This window comes from Zalophus californianus, chromosome 3 (genome assembly GCF_009762305.2).
Source record: "Zalophus californianus isolate mZalCal1 chromosome 3, mZalCal1.pri.v2, whole genome shotgun sequence".
NCBI lineage: Eukaryota > Metazoa > Chordata > Mammalia > Carnivora > Otariidae > Zalophus > Zalophus californianus.
In genome coordinates this window covers 69,427,122-69,452,492 of record NC_045597.1, presented here as the reverse complement: position 1 = coordinate 69,452,492, position 25,371 = coordinate 69,427,122, and the positions used below count along the sequence as shown (strand labels likewise).

At 38.9% G+C, this 25,371-nt stretch overlaps 2 protein-coding genes across 6 annotated transcripts in view; one reads left to right on the top strand and one right to left on the bottom strand.

Moving 5' to 3' along the window:
• Positions 1-12,948, bottom strand: part of ZAR1L (zygote arrest 1 like) — an 86,239-nt gene extending 73,291 nt beyond the window's left edge. For 2 of the 3 annotated variants that reach the window (XM_027589572.2, XM_027589571.2), the window contains exons 1-3: positions 11,980-12,948; positions 11,350-11,442; positions 9,717-9,791 (exon numbers count right to left, since the gene is read on the bottom strand). In XM_027589572.2, the coding sequence (XP_027445373.2) occupies positions 9,717-9,791; positions 11,350-11,442; positions 11,980-12,639 (828 nt within the window). In that variant the 5' untranslated portion in view covers positions 12,640-12,948. Of the gene's footprint in view, positions 1-5,781; positions 5,926-9,716; positions 9,792-11,349; positions 11,443-11,979 lie in introns of those variants that run through there. The other variant, XM_027589570.2, reaches the window with a different exon arrangement.
• Positions 12,949-14,122: 1,174 nt separating this feature from the next.
• Positions 14,123-25,371, top strand: part of BRCA2 (BRCA2 DNA repair associated) — a 61,381-nt gene continuing 50,132 nt past the window's right edge. For 2 of the 3 annotated variants that reach the window (XR_003519214.2, XM_027590203.2), the window contains exons 1-6: positions 14,123-14,597; positions 15,363-15,468; positions 17,820-18,065; positions 24,347-24,455; positions 25,092-25,138; positions 25,231-25,271. Coding sequence is in view for 2 of the 3 variants with exons in the window: in XM_027590203.2 (XP_027446004.2) it covers positions 15,402-15,468; positions 17,820-18,065; positions 24,347-24,455; positions 25,092-25,138; positions 25,231-25,271 (510 nt within the window). In the remaining variant the exon portion in view is untranslated. Of the gene's footprint in view, positions 14,598-15,362; positions 15,469-17,819; positions 18,230-24,346; positions 24,456-25,091; positions 25,139-25,230; positions 25,272-25,371 lie in introns of those variants that run through there. The other variant, XM_027590204.2, reaches the window with a different exon arrangement.

The following is a 25,371-nucleotide window of genomic DNA, read 5'->3' as shown; positions in this document are numbered from 1 at the left end:
GTACCAGCTGCAGCACCTCACCTTTCAGCATCCCACTTGGGGATCCTTCCAGTTCCCTTTCATTCTCACTCCCACTCGATCTCATAATTCTTCTCCCGTCGTAAATAACAACCTGTAGATCTCACTACTTTTCCCACTATCCATCCCATGCCTTCACTCCTTTTTCTGCTGAACGAGCTTAAATTCCAGGGACTATAATCACTCCCTTGCTGACATTATCAAATATCTTACACATGTCTTACTCAACTAGTTAAAACTAAGATCTACCCTTCCCATGCCTGCACCAGAACCCCCTACATGTGACATTACTAGAACACAACTGCAGCCAAGCATAGTTCAAACAGCACCAAGTCTCAAAATAAGGTCCCAATGCTATCAGAAAATACAATTATGCTTCCCTGATAATACCAAATTCCCAGTACTTTACTTCAGTCCTTGCTTTTCCTCCTCAGCTTCCCACCCCTTTCCCTTCCTATCTACCTCAGCTAATGACTTTGTTTCATAATGCACTGAGTACATAACACAGAGGGTTTCATCTTCACCCCCAAATCTATAAACTTATTTTTAGCCCCATGCCCTAGGTGTTCCATCCTTTTACAATAAAGAAAATATTATTGTTTCCACTTGTGCTCTGGATTTCATCTGTTCTCCCTTTTCAAGGGCGTTGCCCCCGTGGGCATGTCCTCCACTGACTGTACCATCAATTTCTCTCTACCGAATTATTTTATTTCTCTCTACTGAATTATTTCCATTAATATACAAATGTACTCAATATCTCACTTTTCCCCCAAATGCCCTTCTGGCTACCACTAATTTCTCTGCTTTTTAACAGCAAAACTTCTAGAAAGTATTATCTCTATTCACTGTCTTGACTTTCTTTACTCTAGCTTCCATCCCCACCATTCCATCAAAAACTTCTTTCGAGATCATCAATAACCCTCATGTCGCCATTCCAACAGACATGTCTATCTTCATCTTTCTCACTCACCACAGGAATTGACTCAGTTGAACTGGAAATAGTTTTAGCTTTGCTTTTGTGACACCCTCCTCTTCCTATCCCTCTTCATCTCTTATTTTACCTAATCTCCAATCTCCTGCTAGTTAAAGTGTGATCCAGAAGACCGGCAGCATTAATAGTATCTGGGACTTTGTTAGATTTGCAGACTCAGACCCCAAACCTACAGGATCAGAATGTGCAATTAACATGATCACCAGATAACTCCTGGGACATGAAAGTTTTAGAATCATTGCTCTAAATGTTGGTGTGCCCCCAGAGCCCTGTACTGTGCTTTCCTCCTAGGTGGTCCCATCCAGACCCAAGGCTTTAAAAACTATGTATTTTTTATCTCCAAATCTCTCTCTCTCACACACAGCTCTGACAGCTCTCCTAAATTCCAAACTCATGTACTCAAGAGCGTACATGATGTGTCCATTTGGATGTCTCAAATATTTCAAATCTAATATACTGAAACAGAAACCCTCTCCCCATCTCACTACATAGCTCCATCAAAGTAAGGACAGCTGTTTACTGAGCCCTCACAATGCTACAGGTATGATCTTCAGTGCATAACACATATCAGCTCCTTTAGTCCTCAGGCCACCACCAAGAGACAGGTACTAGGATTATCCCCATTTTACATAAGAGTAACTGAGACATGAAGAGTTAAGTAGAGGCATATCTTGTTTTACTGTACTTCATTTTACTGGACTTTGAAGGTTTGTGGCAACTCTACGTCAAGCAAGTCTATCGTCACCATTTTTCCCAATAGCATTTACTCACTTTGTGTCTGTGTCACATTTTGGTGGTTCTCACAGTATTTCTACCTTTTTCATTATCATATTTGTTATGATGATCTATGATCTTTCATGTTACTATTGTAATTGTTTTGGGGTGCCTCAAATTGAGCACATATAAGATGAAAAACTTAATCAGTAAATGTTATGTGTGTTCTGACTGTACCACCAACCAGCCATTCCCCCATCTCTCTCCCTCTCCTCAGGCCTCCCTTTTGCCTGAGACACAACAATATTAAAATTAGGCCAATGAGTAACTCTACAATGGTCCCTCGATGTTCAAGTGAAAGGAAGAGTTGCACATCTCTCACTTTAAGTCAAAAGCTAGAAATGATTAGGCTTAGTAAGGAAGGCATGTCAAAAGCTGAGATAGGCCAAAAGCTAATCTCACTTGCCAAACAGGTAGCCAAGTTGTGAGTGCAAGGGAAGGGTTCTTGAAGGAAATTAAAAGTGCTGCTCCAGTCTTGCACAATTGCAAGACTGCTGAATCACAGATCTTTACCTCTGAAACAAATAATACAATACATGTTAAAAAAAAAAAAAAAAAGAAGAAGAAGAAGAAGAAGATAGCTGGAGGGGAAGAATGAAGGGGGGGAAATCGGAGGGGGAGATGAACCATGAGAGACGATGGACTCTGAAAAACAAATTGAGGGTTCTAGAGGGGAGGGGGTGGGGGGATGGGTTAGCCTGGTGATGGGTATTAAAGAGGGCATGTTCTGCGTAGAGTACTGGGTGTTATACACAAACAATGAATCATGGAACACTACATCAAAAACTAATGATGTAATGTATGGTGATTAACATAACAATAAAAAATTTTTTAAAAAGTGCTGCTCCAGTGAACACACAATGATAAGAAAGTAAAATAGCCTTTCTGCTGATACGGAGAAAGTTTGAGTGGTGTGGATAGAGGAAGATCAAATCAGCCACAACATTCCCTTAAGCCCTAACTCTCTGTAATTCTAAGAAAGCAGAGAGAGGTGAGGAAGCTATACAAGTTTAAAACCAGCAGAGGTGGGTTCATGAGGTTTGAGGGAAGAAGCCAGTTCCATAACATAAAAGTGCAAGGTGAAGCTGTAAGCACTGGTGTAGAAGCTGCAGCAAGTTATTCAGAAGATCTGCTTAAGATAATCCATGAATGTGGCTACACTCAACAACCAATTTTCAATGTAGACAAAACAGTCTTCTATTGGAAGAAGATCCATCGAGGACTTTCACAGCAAGAGAGAAGTCAATGCCTGGATTCAAAGCTTATCTTGTTAGGAACTAATGCAACTGGTGACTAAACTGAAAACAATATTCACTTATCATTCTGAAAATTCTAGGGCCCTTAAGAATTATGTTAAACCTACTGTCTATGCTCTATAAACGGAAAAACAAAGCCTGGATGACAGCACATCTGTTTACAACATGTCTAACAATATTTCAAGCCCACTATTGAGACCTACTGCTCAGAAAAAGATTCCTTTCAAAATATTACTGCTCACTGACAATGTACCTGGTCACCCAAGAACTCTGATGGAGACTTACAGTGAGATTAATGTTCTTTTCATGCCTGTTGACATATAATCTATTCTACAGCCCAGAGATCAAGGAATAATTTTGACATTCAAGTCTTATTTAAGAAATACACTTCAAACTGCTATAGCTGTCATAGACTGTGATTCCTCTGATGGATCTGGGCAAAGTGACTTGAAAAACTTCTGAAAAAGATTCACCATTCTAGATGCCATTAAGAACATCTGTGATTCACAAGGCACCTGGGTGGCTCAGTGGGTTAAGCATCTAACTCTTGATTTCGGCTCAGGTCATGATCTCAGGGTCATGGGATCAAGCCCTACATCCCGGCTCCATGCTCAGCACAGAATTTGCTTGTCCTGCTTCCTCTACTCCTCCCCCCACTTTCTCTCTCTCTCTCAAATAAGTTAAATCTTTAAAAATAACAACAAAAAGAACATTCATGACTCATGGGACAATGCCAACAGTTTGGAAGAAGTTGGTTCCAACCCTCCTGGATGACTTTGAGGGAGTTTGAGACTTCAATGGAGGAAGTAACTGCAGATGTGGTGGACATAATGAGAGAACTAGAGTTCAAAGTGGAGCCTGAAGATGTGACTGAATTGCTACAATCTCATGATCAAACTTGAAGAGATGAGGAGTTGCTTCTTATGGATGAACAATGAAAGTGGTTTCTTGCAATGGAATCTACTCCTGGTGAAGATGCTATGAAGATGGTTGAAATGACAACAAAGAATTTAGGATATTACATCAACTTCATTGATAAAATAGCTGTATAGTTTGAGGGTATTGACCCCAATTTTGAAAGAAGTTCTACTGTGGGTAAAATGCTATCAAACAGCATCACACGCTACAGAGAAATCATTCATGAAATGAAGAGTCAATGGATGAGCCAAACTTCATAGTTGTCTTAAAATAAGAAATAAGAAATTGCCACAGCCATCCCAACCACCCTAATCAGTCAGTAGGCAAGCACCACCCTGATCAGTCAGCAGCCATCAACATCAAGCCAAGACCTTCCACCAGCAAAAATTACAACTTACTGAAACCTCAGATCATGTTTAGCATTTTTTAGCCGTAAATTATTTTTGAATTATGTACATTTTTTAGTAATGCTATTGCACACTTAATAGGCCATAGTATAGATCACAATATAGGTAAACATAACTTTTATATGTACTGAAAACTAAAAAAATCATTTGACTGACTTTATTGAGATACTCATTTTATTGCGGTGGTCTGGAACTGAACCTGAAATAGCTTTAAGATATGCTTGTAATTTGCTCACAAACTTACATCTACCACACCCAGGATTTGAAGTTAGGTAATCTGCCTCCAGAATATGCTCCTAAATGTTATACCTCTCAATTCCATCTGCCCCATAGCTCAAAGTAGAAATCTAAAAGTCATTTATTTCTGCATCATCCACTTCCAATACTGTATAATTCCAACATTATCTTGAATTGATGTACTTCTCTCCATCTCCATGGCCATCACCCTTGTCTGAGCCATCATTTTGCTTGTACATTCTGGTCTTCCCCCAACAGAGGGAGTTTTTTTTAAAGAACCTGATGTCACGGTCTTGTTGAAACTCCTTTATGGGCTGCTGCATGCCTGACCATGGCCAAAAGAACTTTCTGTGACCTGAGCCCTATCCTCTCCAGCCTCTGTCCCACATTAGCTTGAGGGGTCCCTATTCCTGGGACATACCAACTATGTGGCCCACACACTCAGAGCCTTTGCTCTTGCTGTTCCCTTGGATGAAAACCATCTTCTTTTCTCCTGCTCCCTCCATCCTGCAGGTCTCAATTCTCCTGCTCCCTCATCCCAACCACACAGTCTAAAAGCTCACTCTATGATAGCACCGTTTCCTTCATAGGACTTACCACATCTGAATCTGAGAAAAAGAAAGTGTAAATGTAATGTTCAAGCCATGGAGCAAGTTCAAGTCCATGTGGGTTCAAATCCTGGCTCTATACTATGATCTCTCTGTGGCTCCCTCCTCATCTGTTAAGAAACAGTATAGTAGTTTCTACTTAATATGGCTGCTATGATGAGTTACAATCCCTAGCACATAAGTGCTGTTTAAGCATTTGCTATAATTATTGAAGGCAAGGACCTTGCCCCCCATCATCTGTGTTCCCAGTGCTTAGAACACGCAGCTGATAAAAAGTCTGTCAAATGACTATTGTTCCTCTTCATTGTTCCCTTTATATAAGGGACAGTATCTACTATTTCCCACTGCAATATGGAGGTTTTTTACCCCGTGATCACAATTAATGTACCTTCACGGTCTATTTTACATGCATTTATTTTATTCCACTCACATTGTACAATTGCTATACAACCTACAAAAAGTACAAAAGCCTAATCCATTTTCCAATATCAGCTCAGAGCTAAGTTGCAAAAAAGGAACAGTACAGTGAGTTACAAGGAGACTTGGGTGTCCTGTACAATTTATACTGCCTGTCACATGATGTATTTAAAGCTGTAAGTATTGCCACAGGAGAATCTCTTGTCTTTGCAGCGACCACACAGTTCCTGTCGATGAGGCCTCCTTAGATCAATGTGTCTTTTCTTTTGAGGACAGGAACAACGAGACTTTGAACAGGTCTTTAGAAAACAAGGAATAGTTTGGACACTAAATAATTAAATCAGTGTTTCAAATATAATCCTCAAATCAAAATACTTCTCCCCACCACCCATACCCCTCATATCTTCATCCTCCTTTGAATCCTATGAGAAGTCCGGGACCAAGTTGTACAAAACCACTCCTATCCTGTTAAATGCCATGCATTTTTCAAGATGAAAGAGCAAAGATGATATTTCAGAGAATACTGCTAAGCCAAACAAGAAGATCTAATGTAAGAGAAAGATTTTAAAAGAGCTTATAGAGTGTCTTCACTAATGGGTTTTTACATTTGTAGCCAGGTGGGGTTGAGAGGCAGTGAGTGAGTATTAAGTGATTTGATTATCTAGGCTGGAATTTTCGAAAACCTGAGAGCAGTGATTCTCAACCAGCTGTATTTTACCAACCAGCAAACATCTGGCAATGTCTGGAAATGCTTTTGGTTGTCACAACCAGGGGGGAGGGATTCTAGAGGAAGTTAATTCTCTTTTCTCTCCAGACATGCCTAATCTTTACTATAATTTAGAGTATTCTTAACCATTATCCCATTCTGTCTTCTGATAAATAAAAATCACATCCTATGGAGACCAGCATATTGCCCTTGTCCACCCTCCCAAACCTGCTAATCTTTAAAACTGATCATCACTGCTCTATTTTCTGCATATGACCACAGCTAAAAAGAGTTTTACATTTTATATTGTGGAAACAGGCATTTTCATTTTGCAAATGAAAGTCTTAAATATGATTTATGAAATGTTGTGCATTGATATCTTCCACTTTTCCAGTGAGTGACAAGCATGCATCCTTGTAAGGAAATTCTAATAGCTAATACATGGTATTTATTGTATGCACTGTTCTAAGCACTTTATATAAATTCATTTAATCCTCACAATACTCTCACTGTGGAAGAAAAGCCTCAATAAAATAAATAAATAAAAATCAGTATGTACTCTAAAGGTAGGTTTCTGTTTTTGGCAATGGTGGACTAGTAATTTTGACCAAGCCGCCTACTTAGGATAACTTGAAAAGCAGAGCTAAAGAAAAATAACTTTTTAAAAGAACTATTTGAAGGCACTGGAGAATTATCAAAGCATTAGAGAAAGAAACCCAGAAATGGAGGTGAGGCTGATATTTGGGACTATTTCCTCTCTAAAGGTCTGCCAATTCTGGAAGAGGTGAAAGACAGTGGGAAGCTGAAAGTAAGTTTGACAAGCTGATGAAGCTGAGGGATAATTTTAAACATGCCCAACAGAAGAGACCTGGTTTTGTGTTGGGACCCTGAAAGGCTGCAGCCTAAGAATAAAGATGAACCAAGAATTGACCCAGCTTTCACAGACGCTGAAGCCCAGCTTCAAAACAGCTCAACCCTGATTAGAAAATAGCAATCTAAATTGTTGGTGTCTCTAATCTTCCCACCAGAAGCAAACAAATCTCTTGTGGAGGAAGATACTATCCTAGGCCTCAAATTATCACTATAATTCTTCATATTCAATAGACAGCACTCAATCAAAAATAACCATAGGAGGTGTATGAGGAGACAGAACCACAGAAACTTAAGAGGATAGCAACAGAACCATAGGGCATTAAGTTAATGGAGTCACTTAATACAGATATTAAGATAATTATGCTTAATACATTCAAAGAAATAAGACTGATATTTTCAGCAGAGAACTGGAAGTCATTTTTTCAACACATAAAAATTGTAGCACTGCCAAACAGAATAACTGAAATCAATTCAACAGATGGATTTAATAGCAGGTTGGAAATAGCTAAGGAAAGAATTAGAGAAATGAAGGATAGTTTTGTCGATGATATCCAAACTGAAGCAAGGAAAGACAAAAGCATAAGAAATATAGAAAAGAGCATAAAAAGCATAAGGGAGATGGTGAAGGTCTAACATGAGTAACTGGAAGAAAGAGAGAATGGAGGCAGAAGTAATATTTTAAAAGATAATGGCTGATAACTTTCCAAAAGAGATAAAAATCTTCAAGCTACAGATTCAAGAAACACTATGAATCCCAAATAGAGTAAATACAAAGAAATCACAACTAGGCATATAATTGTAAAACTACTGAAAACCAAAGCAGAGAGAAATATCTTAAAAGCAAGCAGATTTAAGGAGACAAAGAGCAAGAGATATTACTTCAAAAGAGCTGCAAAAATACTAATAGCCAACTTCACAAAAACAATGAAGGTCAGACCCTTAGTGGGCAGAAAGAAAACTACTGCCAACCTAAAAATTCTATACCCAGCAAAATTATCCTTTAAAATCCAAGAGGATGTTCCACCTTCAGACCTACACTACATTAAGTATTAAAACATGGGGCACCTGGGTAGTTCAGTTCATTAAGTGTCTGACTCTTGGTTTTGGCCCAGATCTCAGGGTCTTGAGATCAAGCCCCATGTTGGGCTCTGTGCTTGGCAGGGATTCTACTTGAAGATTCTCTCCCTCTGCCCTTCCCACTACTCTCTCTCTCTCTTTCTCTCTAAAATAAAATAAAATCTTTTTAAAAATATTAAAGTGTATTCTTCAGGTAAAAGGAAAATGGCCCCAGATACAAAAAAGACCTAAAAACAGCAGAAAGGAAATATATGTAGCTTAAGCTAAATGAATGACTATATAAAATAAGGTCTTGCGAAGTTTAAAATTAAAATATACAACAGCAGTATATAAATTAAGATGAGGTGATAAGGAGTTAGAGTGTTCTAAGTTCATTGCATTGTCAATGAGAGGTAATGTTCACAGTTTATGTAGACCTTGATAGGTCAAAGAATCATGTTGTAACATCTAAGGTAACTACCAGAAGAAGAATAAACAATAACTACCAAGATAATAGAGATGGGGAATCATTTTTTTAATTAAAAACAATTCAATTGAACACAAGAAAAAGGAGTATAAGAAAATAAAATATATTTAAACCCAACTTATATTAAACATAAACAGACTGAATGTCAGACTAGAAAATCTAAAGGTAAATCATTTATAAATTATTAGACTAGTTTTTTGAATATTTATTTTGAAGTAGTACGAAAAATATTTTTAACTAAATGAAGGATTTAGATTTAAAAAAACTCAATTACAAAAACGAACTATGTCACACTTCCCTGAAAATTTTAAAAAGAGGTCTCCCGTAAGCTGTTTTAGATAAGCTCTCATCTAATTCTGTGACTTCCTAGACACTGGAGGCCCCATAAAATCTGATCATAGTTCTAATATTTACTATTGATCTAAACTTGAGCAAGTTATTTTCTTATTGAACTTTAGCCTTCTGGTCTGTAACATGGGAATAACACCTACCTCAAGGTTTAGATTACAGGAGATAAGGCACGTAAAGCAGGTAGCCCAAAGTTTGGTATGTAGTAAAGGCTTAATACAAGTTACCTATTAAGTTACTACATCCATATGGAATTACTGAAACACTATATTGTACACCTGAAACTAATATAACACTATGTTAACTGGAATGAAAATAATTTTAAAAAAAAGTTGCTATATCCAAACTACACACAGAATGTTTGAGAAACAGCACATACAGCCCATACATAAACACACCATATAAAGCAACTTAAAGGAGTCAATCTTTCTCCCGTTCCTACACCACCCCAAAATCTAGAATTTATCTTTGATTTAAAATATTACAAAGATTCAAGGTATAGAAAACTCAACACTCCTATGCAAATATCTAATTCTATCCAATCCCAACATTTTGCCACAGAAGCTTCTATTTAAGAGGGGCAACATTATAGACATAATGAAAGGGCTCTACATGCTTACCTGACATTGGATTGCTTCTACTCGATAAGGGTTAAAACTCTTTTGGCATTTGCAACATAGTTGTTTGAAATAAACCTAAAGAGAAATAAGTCTTTTTTTTATACAAGATTATATGTACCTTAGACTCCCAGTTCTTAATTTAAGTAATTCATTCCCCCACATTCTGCCTTGCTTTTGCCCAACCTCTACCCTGAGGTCTTAAGTTCTTCTGGTGTTATCAGTCACTTTTTCTCACTCTTTGAACCTGTTTCCTTACCTGTAAAATCAAGATACTACCATTTATTTTCTATAATTCTGACAACTACCCAACAATATACACAAAGTAAAAATCTTTGATGGGAAGTAGCTATTATAATTTTGCTCATTGTGTGGGCTGAAGCCTTGACCTTCTCCTTCTGTCCTAGTCTATGAGCCCTCACTTTTTCATTTTCTCATTATTTCCCCACCTGAACTTCAAATTATTCATAATTACACACCCATACATATTGTTTCTCAACTGTGCGTTTTCTTGTACACATTTTCTCCCTGCTTTCCTTGATGAACTCCTCTTTACCCTCTAAAATCCTGCATGGACATCATGATGCCTTTCCTCCGACACGGTAATCATTCCCCTCCTGTGTTATTTCTGCACGACTTCCATGCCCCTGGGGCCACTGTATCTACCACCAAATTGCATTTTTTCTGTGTCATTCCTAGGAGAATAAATTTCTTAAGAATGAGTTCTAGGTCTTGTTCTTTGTATCCTTGCATCTTGGAGTGTTTTAATTAAACCCATTGTTTTTCTTCTGGCAAAAGAGTTAAGTAATTTTAGTATAGTTTAAAAATCATTTGCCTCTATGGTCTAGTAAATGGTTAGTATGAAAAGTCAAGTTTTCACTCAGGTCTTAGCACGCCTCCTTGCCCTCTCCTTCTATAGACCGTTAGCCAGAAAAGCAGTATCTAAAATGTAGAAAGCACAGGGGTCTCAAACTCAACTGCTTGCTGAAGTTAATGAAATAGACCAGATGTAGACTGTTGCAAAATGAAGTGTGCATGCCCAGTGAAAGGAGCTAGAAGCTGCTGAGCCCCAGCCTAGAGTCTTCACACTGAAGTGAGAGTCTATTGTGACCAGAGTCTATCAGGGAAATCTGGAAATGCAGATCGTGAAATCTTTCCCAATCTTAATAGGTTGACAACTAATTAAAATTAAGGGGGGGGGGGCTGCTTAGCCTAAAGAAGTTTCTCCGAGGTTAACCTTCACAATAAATTATTTCTCTTATTGCCCCACCTTGTGGACAGACCATGGAAATTTCCAGGAGCTAAGGCCCAAACAGGTTCAAAAATATACTAACTAAGAAATGAGTACAGACATTTCCACCATACACAATGACAAGAGTTCACCTAAATAACCTGAAATTTTGTTCAACAGAACTACCAAACCAAATGTAACACCAGGTTTAAGAGCCTCAGGAGTTCATATGGACAGTCCAAATCGGTTCAGTTCAAACATTTAGTACCTATTAAGTGCCTGGCATGAAGGATGCCAAATGAATGAGACAGCATTATGGTCATGCTCCATCAGGAAACACTCTCCCTCTATTTAACATCTGTGTCTAACCCACCCTCCTCCCACATTTCGCTCACCTTTACTTACCTTATTAGTTCCAGAAATGCACCACACATAAGCACTCTCCCATCTGGTCTTACAATCTTTACAGTGAAAATAGCCATATTTTGGTTCCAAAAACTGCAGATAAGGGGGAAAAGCCTTTTACAGTCTTGGCGGGGGGGGAGAGGGGGAAAGCCAGATCCTCTTTCCTCATGGCTTCATATAAAAAAACAAAAAGCTTCCTTAACCTCATTCATGGCTCTTCTCAAGCCTACTACACTAATTTAGCATCTCATCTTTCAAGGATTACTCTGGGATTCCCATTGTTCCCGTCTCTCATACTTTTCTAATGTTCTTGCAACAATGCCACCAGCACAATCTCCCCTGAATGAAAATCTGATCATATATTTGACAGGCTTGAAACCCCATTTTATCTCCTCATTCCCAATAGCAGTAGCTGCCAGACTTTCGGTTTTCACATGCTTAAAGTTGGCACCCTATTTTACCAAAGTTACAAAATCTATAGGCCATGTAAAACACGTTTTCAGAACTACCTCTCCTTCATCAAGTAAAGGGAGAAAGCAAAAGATTTTTGCTCTGTTGCCCCAGAAATGGAAAAGAGGAAAGAAAGGATGAGGCTAGCTGAGGACTGAGGACAGGGAGGAGAAAGTTCACCTGGAAATTGGGTTTCCTGAGCAGATCTGCTCCGCCACCTCCCTGGGCCTGCTTGCTCTTCCTTTCCCGGGGACTTGAGGCATCTTCCTCCTCCAGCTCATCATGCTGGTGACGTTCCTCCTGTTTATCCTCCTCCGACCTAGGTGTTGGTGGTGGCTGCTGCTGCTGGCTGGCCTCAGCAGGACCCAAAAGTGCCTTCCTCTCCTGGTCTTTCTCCTCCCTCTGCAGCTGAATCAAGCCCCTGCGGCCTATCACTGGCGAATAGACTCCCCAGGCTGATAGAGGTGCCTTGTGGCCTGTGCTGCCCCAAGGAGAGCAGCTGCACAAGGTGCGAGGCCCCAGTGAGCACTGCACGTACTTGTCCACCCGTGGGCTCACCTGCACGCCCAGCTCCTTGGTGTTGGCCTTGTAAAGCCGCAGGCTCAGGCTGGGGTTCATCTGGGAGAGAACAGCCTTAAGCTGTGCCCTCTTGTAAGGGTCCATGCAGTAGTCAGAGGCATTTGCAGGCACCAGCAACCCAGGCCTGGCCAGGAAAGTGGGGGGACCAGTGTTTCGCCTCCAGTCGGGCTGTTTGTGTTCAGAGAGTCCGGGATGGCCCAAAGGCACTGCATTCCCATAGCCCTGGTACAAGCCATAGGGAACACGGACAAAGCGCTCCATCGGCTCGCCCGGTACCCAGGCACAGCACAATATCCCAGGGGGTTTGTCTCCTTGTTTTGCCTTCCACCTTCATCCACCCCTTCATTTGCCCCCTAATCAAGTTAGTGCAGGTTCATTCCAAGCTTCTCCCTTTATTTCAGATCCTGATGGGAGCTGCTGCCTATTACCCTAATTAAAGGACAGGAGATGTACCTATCTACAGAGGCCTAATTTCCACCTGATTCCTAATTGCTCTTCCCCATCTCTTCAATTCACTGTCCCTGAATCTTTTTCAGAGCTGTTTTTCATTTCTGACTTCTTATTCGCACACATGCTTTCATTAGCAAGTGACTCATGTATCCTATAGTAACTATTTTAGAGATACTGTTTTAAAGCATATAGTAAATCAAATGCAAATAGTAAGTTATTTGAACAGCAAACCAGAAGAGTATAAGGTAGTAAGTATACTATGGCAGAGATAATGAATGTAAAGACCCTAGAACCGCAGAAGCAAGGAGCATAACGTTATGGGGGGAGGGTTGTATATAGTGTGAGAAAATGTATTTCAGAGGGTTGTAATGTATGCCAACAGTTCTCATTAATTCACCCCTAGTGAAGATCCCTCTCCCAAAAAGGTGAAAAAAAGGCAAATTATTTTGATTTAAAGGATAAATAGAAATTTAATCACGGGTTGAGTATCTGAAATCAAAGGGACTTGAATTGAAACCTGGGCCTTGTTACCAGGCAAGTTACTTAACCTGGTGATTTGGTTTCCCCATCTGACAATACTAATTTATAGGATTATAAGATTTAATGTGGTATTACCTACAAAACACAAAACAGAATAACTCATAAGTGTTCAGTAAGTGGTAACTATCATAAGCTTTACTATCTGTATTGGTAAGGCTTCCTGCCAAAGCTAGAGTATGATCAAACTAAAATGACGCCTATGTAACCACGTACAAACCACTCTTTTTCTAATCCAGGGCTCTTTCACTGTTTACCGCTCAAGAGCTTTCTGGAAGCACCAAGGTCTATGAGCAGCTCTTACTCTACACCAGTTGAAAGCTTTCTAGGTTATACAACAAACCTGAATTAGGCTTCGCGCTGCTCATGTCAGACCCTGTGAATGAGAACAAATTCCCTTCTCCCAGGGCGACTTGGAGAGAAGACAAGCACAAAACGAGGTGATGAGCACCCGAAGAATGTAAAGGACGCTACGGAATCCTGCAGAGGGTAGTACCTAACATCGCAGGAGACAGTTAAAGTGGTTTCACAATTTTTCAAGGGGGCAAACAGGCTTAAAGGGCTTGAAAACCTGCTACCTAAGAGCAACATGCGGACTAGAACTAAAGTCCTCTGGCTTCAAATCTTATCCCTTTCTACTCTGTAGAGAGCACGCAGCAGGGAAGGCAGTCAGCCACAACCACGGGCCACTTTGGGGGACCGTTCACTCTGCGGGCAGAACAAAGTTCTTTCAAAGACCCCAGGCCCTGTCGCTCGGCGACCATCCAAACGTGAGGTGGAGCAGAGAGAAGGGGGAGGAGTCGGGGAGGATACACAGTGCGCGGTCACCCCCAGCAGCACCGCCTCCTACTCTGAAGGCTCAGGGAGAAGAGAACAAGCACCCCAGCTCCCTCTTCACGCGGTTCCAGGCCGGACTGTCCAACAGTGAACAAGGACTTGGCTTTCGCCACACAATTGCGCCAGCCGCCCGCCCAGAAGCTGACTTCCGGGTGGCACGCACGCTGCGTGTCACGTCACGACGACACCGCGTGACGTATCCGGAGAGCGGGCTTTTGGCGCGAGAGTCTGAAATAAGGTCGGCGGAGGCGGATCTGCTGGGGCTCGGAGCATTGGAAGTAGTCCCAGCCGTGGATCGCCGCGGAAAGGAGTCTGCGGGTCAGCTTTCTGATCGAAGGGCCGGCGCGGTTTTTGTCAGCCTTCTCTGGCTAAAAAGAGCTGCACCTCCGGAGACGGTTAGTGTTGGCTGGGTGGAGACGGACGAGCCTGTCCCGCGGTGTGAGGCGGAGGGGGAACGTCCCCCATTCCCTGGGTGGGAGCCGCGGCCTGCTGCCTTCCCCCCGCTCCCCCCCCTCGGGTCTCTGCCCGCCTCACATCCTCTGGGAGAAAGGGCGGAAAGGTTCGGCCCCTCGGCTAAGCAAACTCGAGCCCCGCCCCTTCCCTGGAACTCCACTCCCCAACTTTGCGCCCCGCCAGCCGCCCAGGATTTGCCCTTTAGCTGCCCCAGATGTCCCACTCTGAAATGTCCTTAATTGGAAATACGATGAAGTTACTTTAACGGAATATTGTAGTTTTAGAAAGTGTTTCACAGCTCCTGACACACTGTATCTGCCTTACTTAACCCCCAGGCAATTGCCGTATTACGAAGATTTACTGATTTGACATTGTTAAAATATTTTTATCTCTAATAGGACTCCTCGTTGACTGTGCGCCCCCTCGCCACACGTAACTAGTTAATTAAAATTGATAGTATTTATAATTCTGTTCTTGAATCATACTTGCCATGTTTCAAATGCTTGATGTGGCTAGTGGCTATTGTATCGGGCAGCACAAGTATAGAATGCTCCCATCATCGCAGTGAGTTCGATTATTGTCCCGAAAGATAGGACCGAGGTAAATAATGTAACTTTAAGCAAGTTTACCTGTTTCTGATTTTACCTCAGAGTCGGTTAACAAGGACTGCATCCCTGTGAAGTGTATTTTGGTGTTGTCTTTTGCAGAGTTATTTACCAAGCATTGGAGTAATATTGTAGATAAAAATGCCTATTGGAGACAAAGAGAGGCCGACTTTTTTTGAAATTTTTAAGACACGGTGCAGTGAAGCAGGTATTGACAAATTTTATATACATCGGTCATTTACGTTGAGAAAATGTTTTCAGAAAAATACGTAGCTGTGCATGTTTGCTGAGAAGAATCCAGTACGTAACGTTTTTGTTTTCACTATAAACTGTTCCGTATGGGGTCACAAATCCAGTTAAGAAAATGATCATATACAGTTAACGAAATAATAAGTATAGAACACTGGGGATAAAGAGGAGACTGGCCTTTTGATTAGCAGTAGGAAGAATTGTTTTTAAAGCACAGAACTATTAGCAAATCTGAAGCATTGGTATGTTACTTTGTATCAGAAGTTGTCAAACTTTAGTCTCAGTACTCCTTACACTCTTGAAAATGATTGAGAACCTTAAAGAGTTTTTATGTAGGCTACCATATAGAAATGAAAACTAAGAATTTTAAAGATGTTTATTAATTCACTTAAAAATAATCCGTTGCATAGTAACACAAATAAACATTTTTATGAAAAATAACTGTTCCCTGCCCCCCCAAAAAGAAGACTGGCACTGTTTTTACAATTTTGCAGTTCTCTTTAATATCTGGCTTAGTAGAAGATAGCTGGATTCTCATACCAATTTCTGCATTTAATCTGTTGCAGTACAGTGTTTTGGTAAAAGTATACAAGTAAAAGCCAGCCTCACACAACAATGTATTTGAAAAAAGGAGTATTTTAATAGTCTTCAGTTAATTGTGGGTAACTTTGATAATATACCAAAACTTGACAAGTGGTTTTAAGAGTTGCAGTATGGAATGGGAAACCATATCATGAACTTTTCACTCCCTTTGTTACATTTAATTCTATTAGTCTTTCTTGCACTTTGAATAAATCTTTTATCTGTGTTGTAACATCAGACACTGATCATTTGGAAAATGTCATTGTTCTGAATTACACAGATTCCATATATTGACACATTAATATTAAACTAAAAATTATATTTTATGTATTAAACTATATAATCATTTAATTAATTTAAATTAATTATTCCATATATTGACACATTAATATTAAACTATAAAAATTAAATTTTATGTATTAAACCAAAAAATTACGTTCATTAATTAGCTGATCTCATCAGAAAAGTCTTTTGAGATTAGGAAGATATCAAGTTTACAAAGGCTAATAAAGTTTAACAAAATTCTAATTCCCATTTAAAAGCTCCTATTTGGGGGCGCCTAGGTGGCTCAGTCGGTTAAGCGTCCGACTCTTGATCTCAGCTCAGGCCTTGATTTCAGAGTCATGAGTTCAAGCCCCACATTGAACTCTGCACGGAGGGCATGGAGCCTACTTTAAAAATTTTTTTTAAAAATAAAAGCTCCCATTTTATCATTGGCAGCAAACTTTTTTCTGCAGTGACAGGCTAACTTCATTTTCAAGAAAATGTTTACCAAATCACCCAACTCAAAATGACTTGTTAGTTGTTCTTTCTACTAAAAATGGCTTTCTGTGAAAAAAGTGCTAATTCAGCTAACTTGTAGTGAGTGCTTTTTTAGACAACTATTGTACTTAAATGTACAAAAATGCTTTATGCATACTTTCCATTTTGTCATAGAGAATATTAAAAAGATGTGCTCAAGAGTTGGGCTTTATAAAACTAATTTTTACTGCTTCATTAATATTTTAAGTTGGACTGGCTTTGTTTTTGACAAGTGCATGATGTGAATACAATTACTAGCACAGTTTATTGCCACTGCCTTGACTCATGCAAAGATGTCATCAGTTTTACCCACCAGGGATGCAAATGTCAACATTGTGAAAAGGAGAAACAATGCCCTAGTATTATTATGAAAATAGTTTTTACCTTATGGACCTCCTGAAGTTGCCTTGGAGACCTCTCCACCTCCCACTCAGCCCCTGCCATAGTCCACAGACCACACACTGAAAATCAGTACTTTAAGAGCAGATAGATCATAATAGAAGTTTTGTCATTTCTCTTTAACAAGGACTCTTTTTATTCCATTTTATTTGAGTCTATACGTTCCTGTACCTATAGATTTATCACATCCATTTATATTGTCTTTGTAATTAAATTGTTATCTGTGGAATGCCTTCTTACTATGAATGACTTCTGTCTCCGAATCATAAATGTAAGAGAAAGAAAACTTTAGAAAAGCTAGCTAATGTAGCTAGGAGCAATCACCTTGTAATTTTTGTAAACTCTTGTTATACCTTGCTACAGATTGAAAGGAGAATAGGTTAATGATCTTGTTTAATTAATATGCTTTAACAAAAGTAATCTACAGTCAAAATCTCAAGCATCCTTTTCTTTATTATGATTTTTATAGGCCCATGAACTTACCTGTCACTGATTAAAACCAAGATGGAATTTTTCTTTTTCTTACAGATTTAGGACCAGTAAGTCTTAATTGGTTTGAAGAACTTTCTTTAGAAGCTCCACCCTATAATCCTGAACCCACAGAAGAATCTGGATATAAAATCAGTTATGAACCAAACCTATTTAAAACACCACAAAGGAAAACTTATCATCAGTTGGCTTCAACTCCAGTAATATTCAGAGAGCAAGATCTAATTGTGCCAATGTACCAACAATCTCCTTTAAAAGAATTAGATAAGTACAGGTTAGACTCAGGTAAGTAATGTGGTACAGTAAACTGGGGAAAAACATGAACCAGAAATTCAGACAAACCTATGTTAAAACTCCCAGCTCTATTGTTAATTGTGTCATGTTGGTCAAATCAACCTCTTCTGCTCACTTTCCCACCTGGAAAATGGAGATGGTGAACATAATGTCTGGTAAGTTTGGATTAAATAAAATAATGTGGGTACTTAGGTATGTGGGTACCTTTTCCTCCCTCCTTTGATTAATGTATCCTGCCTAGTGAGATTTGTTAAATTGTGTCTTTCCTATAGTTCCTAAGTTTGGATTAAATAAAATAATGTGGGTACTTAGGTATGTGGGTACCTTTTCCTCCCTCCTTTGATTAATGTATCCTGCCTAGTGAGATTTGTTAAATTGTGTCTTTCCTATACCAAAAAAAAGTAGGACTTGTTTTGATGTTAATTAAATAAACTATTTCTGCAGGTTATCACAGGACAGAGAAGGTTATTTTTATCAATTTTCTTTAAATGTCTTATGACTTGGTAGCTGTTTCCCTGGCATATATGCCAGATATTCCAATCAATCATGTAATAAGAGTCCATAGTCATTCAACGGTTTATTACTTAAAGTGACATATTCTCCCTTTCTTTGGAGTATGACTCTAAAGTAAGGGGAATTAACAGTCGACAGAGAACAGTCTAAGATTGAATGTGGTACGTGTGAAAAGCAAAGTACAAAAAGTACAATGAGAGTTGAGAAGAAAGAGCATAAATAGGTTTGGGAGGAATTAGAGAGTGATTCATTTGAATTAAACCTTGAAGGATAGGTGAGACTCAAAAATTTGAAGATGGCATGGAGTAATGATGTACAAGGCCAAGGGAAAAACATGAGGAAGAAGATATAGATTGTTAAGAGAATGTTAAGTAATTCAGATTGTTTGGAGTGTTGCATGTCTAAAAGGGACCAATAAACTTAAGGCTAAGAAGAGCACATAGAGCCGGGTACTGAACGCCAGACTTAAAAAACTGAATTTATTTGATAGGTTGTTGAGCAGAAAAATCCCATGTAAATTTGATCATGCCACTTCCTGCCTCAAACCTTTGATTTACCTCCTTTTGCCTTCATGATAATATCTTAACTCCTTAACGTGACTTACAAGGTTCTTTATAATCTGGTCTCTCAGGCCTCATGCTGCCATAATCCCCCTCTCACCCAGCCTCAATTTGCCATTCATTCATACTGAATTTCTTTTTGAAACCACCTTGCTCTTTGGCTCTTTATATACTTCTTCCTACCTTTTATCTAGCTACTTCATGCTCCTCTTTCAGGTCTTGACTGACCTATCTGCTTCTGGGCAGTTTTCCCTGTCACAGTCATTTAGCTTCTAATGGAGGAGACTTCTATAAGCAGTTATAGTGGAATAAATGCTATGAAAAAGGAAATTCATGGTACTAGAAAATGCATACACAAAGAAGATATAGGTAATGGGCAAAGGTTTTCTTGTATGTTGTTGGATACCAAGTGGCATACAAAGTGACTGTCAGTAAAAATTTATAGAATAAATGACTATTTGTTTTATTTTAGAAAGCCTAATAATTGCGGCACCTGGGTGGCTCCGTCAGTTAAGCATCCAACTCTTGATTTCTGCTCAGGTCATAATCTCAGGGTCCTGGGATCAATCCCAGAGTCGGCCTCCGTGCTCAGCAGGGAGTCTGCTTGAGGATCCTCTCTCTCCCTGTGCCCCTCCCCCAGCTCGCAGGCACTTGCGCGCGTGCTCTCTCTCTCTCTCTCTCTCTCTCAAATAAATAAATAAATCTTAAAAAAAAAAGGCCTAATAACTGGCAACCATCTTTGGAGATGTGTTTTCAAAATGTGATGCCTGGATCATGAGAATCTGCTGAAGTGCTAAATGAAAGAAAAGATTTCAGGCCCTACTCTGAATCTACTAAATTAGGAATCTCTAGAAATAAAACTTATAAGTATACATTTTAAACTAATCAGGTGATTCTCATGGAAACGAAGACTGAAGGCAGGGAGATCAATTAGACATATAATGGTCCAGGTGGTAGGGGGCCAAGTGCCTGAATTAGAGTAATGGTAGTGAAAGTGGATATGAGAGATAGAAACTGTAAGACCCCACAGTAGCCTAGACCTAGAGATTTCAAAGAAAGGATCAAATCACAGGTTTAGGGCATAACTAAGAATATAATGATGACATTCATAGACGTTGTAAGCACTGGAGGTAAAACAGGTTTTACCTGTTTAGAGGGAAAAAGTGTCAGGGCGCCTGGGTGGCTCAGTTGGTTAAGCATCTGCCTTTGGCTCAGGTCATGATCCCAGGGTCCTGGGATCAAGTCCCACATCGGGTTCCCTGCTCAGTGGGGACCCTGCTTCTGCCTCTCTCTCTCTCTCTCTCTCTCTCATGAAAAAATAAAATCTTTATTTTTAAAAAGGGAAAATGCTTGAAAGGATGAAAAAAAATAGGTTGAGTTTTGGACTGCAGTTTGGGACAGTAATAGGGTGTTAAGGTGATGTCCCGAAGGCTTTGGGGAATACAAAACTGAAACTAATGAATACAGGCAGGAGAGTAAGCTATAGGAACCACCTATCTATTTGGAAAGTGATAAAGTCATCACACGTAAGTGAGAAAACTGGTTATGATGAGGCCTAGGATAGAGCCTTAAGGAATATTTAGCAGATGAAATGCAGAACACAGAAAAGGGAATCACTCATTCAATATTCCATGCTTTGTGCCTGGCAGCTTGCTGGGCATTAAGGATACAAACATGAATAGATGGCTTTTGACTTTTAGGAACTCAGTCTGGTATAGGACAAAATGTATAAATAAATACACTAGTGTAGTATATGCTATAATAGGAAGATATGCAAAGTGCTATGTTGTGGGCATGGTAAAGGGAGCAGCCATCTACTTTAATGTGCTCAGGAAAAGCTTCGTAAACCAGTTTATGCTGAATCTACTGAATCTTGAAAGACCTACCTAGAATCACTGGTTTATTCTTTAATTTAACCTGTTGGAATTGGTCTATCTATAGTTAGGGAAGGAATGGAATGAATTAATAAGGCTACTCTGGACTTGCTGCAAAGGAATTAATTTTTTAAGGTTGTAGTGCATAAATAATTCTGACTGTAGTTTCCTGATACCTTTTGTTTTTGTTTAGTATTAAAATGTAAGACTTAAGCTGTTTTTTAACCTACTCGTTTAGTTCTAACATCTATTGTTTTTTAAAAAAGAATTATCCCTAAAGTTTCATAAGGAAATGTGCTATTTCTGCTTCTCAGCAGTCCTTACTTTTGCATAAAATCCTCTGAGTTTCTCTCTCCATTATTCAGCCTATTTATGAGATTCTCAGGTTACTTGGGAAATGTTTATTTGGGTACGAACTTATTTTTGCCTGGTTCATTTCTTTACTTTTTATTTTTTACATTTGAGTTTTTCATTAGTAAGCCAATACTGATACTGTATTATTAATTGAAGTCGTTTGTTTACATTAGGGTTCATTCTCTGTATTGGTCTATGGATTTTGACAATTATAAAACATCATGTATACACCATTACAGTATCCTACAGAATAGTTTCACTGCCCTAAAAATCCCTTGTGTCCCACCTATTCACAGCACCCCCCAACCCCAACCCTGGCCACCACTGATCTTTTTGTTGTCTATAGTCTTGTCTTTTCCAAAATGTCATATAGTTGGAATCATAGAGTATGTAGCCTTTTCAGGCTAGCTTCTTTTACTTAGCAGTGTAAGTTTCCTCTACATCATTTCGAGGTTTGATACCTCATTTTTTTTTGTTTGTATGGTTTTAAAGATTTTATTTGAGAGAGAGCACGAGTTGGGGGAGGGGCAGAGGGAGAGGGAGAAGCAGACTCCCTGCTGAGCACAAAGCTGGAAGCAGGGCTTGATCACTTCCACACCCTGGAGATCGTGACCTGAGCCAGAGTCAGACGCTTAACCGACTGAGCCATCCAGGCGCCCCATAGCTCATTTCTTTTTATCACTGAATGATGCTGTATATGGATATACCAGTTTGTTTATCCGTTCACCTACTGAAGAACATCTTGGTTGCTTCCAAGTTTTGGCAGTTATAAATAAAGCTGCTGTATCATGTGCAGGTTTTTGTGTGGACCTAAGTTTTCAGCTCATTTGGGAAAATACCAAGGAATATGATTGCTGGATCTTCTGGTAGGAATATGTTTACTTTTGTAAGAAACTGCAAACTGAATTCCAAAGTGGCCGCATCATTTTGCTTTTCCATCAACAGTGAATGAGAGTTTTTCTTGTTCCAAGACCTCGTCAGCATTTGGTGTTGTCTTTGTTTTGGACTTTAGCCATTCTGTTATAAGTGTGTGTAGTTGTAGCTCATTGTTTGGTTTATTTAACTGCAGGGTTTTTCTTTCTGATTAAGATCTTTGTTAAAGTGAACAGGGAAAAGGTGAAATTTTAAAAAATACATTTAGATACTTTTTAGTATCTTTAAAAGTGTCATAAGAAGAGATTGGATATTTTGTCAAAATGGGGTTTTTAACTCATGTGTATTTGGCTTATTAGTGATTATGTCTATTTCCTGTTACTTGAGAAATGAAAATATAATGCAGTGTTTTGTGTATACTACTACAAATAGTTCTCAGTTTGTTCTTTGCCTTATTTTATTAACACTGATATGACTTATTTTTCCCAAAACTTTTCTTAACCAACTGAGCCACCCAGGCGCCCTTTCCCAAAACTTTTCTAAGTTGGAGGTTATAGGATCAGTTAAAGAACCTGTTGTTTTAAAGCAATTTTTATGAGTAATCATAAGTGCCTTGAATGCCATATTTGTGATACAGAAAATAGGAATATTGAAAAACTATAAATGGGATTTGATAGAGCCACATACAGCTTTAGAAACCCTGTCTGAGCATTATTGCTTAGAAAGTAGAGGTGTTCAACAACAAGTATTTTCTAATCATTGCTAATTCATTCAGCCAGGGATTGTGGCGTGACTGTAACATCAGACATTGATTGTAGTTGCTTAGGATACAATGATAAATAAGAGAAGATCCCTACCTCAAGGAGCTCACATTCTAGTAGGGGAAGCAGGAATGGTGTATGATAAACTCTGTGGGAGCATATGGTAGCAGCAATCACTTAATCTCATGTTAGGGACCACTAAATTTTTCCGGGGCGGGGGGTTTCAAAATGGACGCCTGAAAGAGGATATTCCAGGTCAAGAGAAATAGAGAAATAGTTTGTGCAAAGGCCTAGAGTGAAAGAGTGCATTCTTACAGGATATGCAAGTGGTTGGGTATGGCTGAAAAGTAGAATGTGAAAGAATGTCGTAGAAATTGAGAAGTCAGACCATGAAAGTCCTTGTTACTTGGGAGGTTTTTTTGTTTGTTTGTTTGGGGGGGCGGGGGTTGGAATTTGACCCTGATCTTGAGAACAAGATCTTGAAAGGTTTTCAGCAGAAGATCAGATTTGGTACCTTGGTACGTTTTTAGTAAATGTCTTTTTCTTTACTCTTAGCTTCCATGATACCATAGTGCATGTGACTTAATCATAGGACATACAACATTCTGTTCTGTATTCCACTTCTGTGGAATTTCAAAAGATTTCTCTTGCTATATTATGAACTCTTTGAAGTTAAAGCTGTCTTGAATTGTATTTCCCAGTGTCTTATGTACATTATATACTTGTTGAATGGGGGCAGACATCCTTTGAGACATCCCCTTTTGGGAGGAATCAGCAAACTGAGAAACCAGTTCAGGCTAAACTCTATATATATTGTCCTTCCCAGTATAGATGAGACTTTTTGTTTTTAAATACTTCTAGAGATGGGGCTCCTGGGTGGCTCAGTTAAGCATCTGACTTTGGCTCAGGTCATGATCTCCAGGGTCCTGGGAGGGATCAAGTCCAGTGTTCAGCTCTGCGCTCAGCAGGGAGGCTGCTTCTCCCTCTCCCTCTGCTTGTGCTCTCTCTCTTTCTCTCAAATAATAAAATATTTATTTTTTTTTAAGATTTTATTTATTTATTTGAGAGAGAGAGAATGAGAGACAGAGAGCATGAGAGGGAAGAGGGTCAGAGGGAGAAGCAGACACCCCGCTGAGCAGGAAGCCCGATGTGGGACCCGATCCCAGGACTCCAGGATCATGACCTGAGCCGAAGGCAGTCGCTCAACCAACTGAGCCACCCAGGCGCCCAATAATAAAATCTTTAAAAAAATTAAAAATAAAAATAAATGCTTTCAGAGAATGAAAATTCACAATCCAGAGCATATATATCCTCACTTAATTATTGTACTGTTTCAGGAAAGAATATTACCAATAGTAAACATAAAAGTTGTTGCACAATGAAGTCTAAAGTGGATCAAACAAATGATGTTACCAGCCCACCTTTAAATTCTTGTCTTAGTGAAAGGTATGATGTGTTATATTAAAATATTTAAATGAAACCTTTTCCTACATATGCTATTTGTTTTATAGAAATGCATCTAATTTTCATGCTAATACTTTAACTAAGAGCCTGAAAGAGGATCTTCTATTTTTAAATAATCTCCTTTTAGGTTGAGTCCTTTAATACAATAATTTTTACATTAGAAACATTTTACTTTGTTTTTCTTACAATTTTGAATTCATTGGTTTTTGTTTATAGTCTATGAAGTTTTTAAGTTACAAAATGATGAAAAGCAACGCCCTTGAAATAGCTTAAAATAAATTATTTGTGTACTTTGAATCGTTTGAGAGAATATGATGCTTTTATAGATTCATTTTACATAATTTTTAAATTCAAAACGTACAGTTCCTAGGAGCTGAAATTTTTGAGTACTTTATACATTACTTTTAGTGGACATTTTAAATATAATTTAGTAGTTAATTCTTCATGAGATGTTTGCTTTTTAAAAAGTAACAAAATATTACAAAGTAGTGTAAGTCTAATGTGACTGAGAATCCTTTTTTTCAATAAGATTAATATTTTGTTTCTTCTTGCCATTTCTGTTATCTTTGAATAATCTGAAGGATTTGTGTTTGGTTTTTTTTTGTTTGTTTGTTTTAGTCCTGTTCTACGATGTGCACATATAACACCACAAAGAGAGAAGTCGGGTATGATTAAAAACAAGGCTTTTTATTTCTAGAATAATCTTAAATTTTAATAAATATAAAACTTAGTAATTTTCCCCTCATTTTACCCCCAGTGGTATGTGGGAGCCTATTTCATACACCGAAGCTTATGAAGGTAAATATTCTGCCTGGTTTATTTTTATTGTGTAGTAATTGAGAATTTGACAACAGTGTCTTACTTTTGCCCTGAGATTTACAAATATGTACCTAACAAT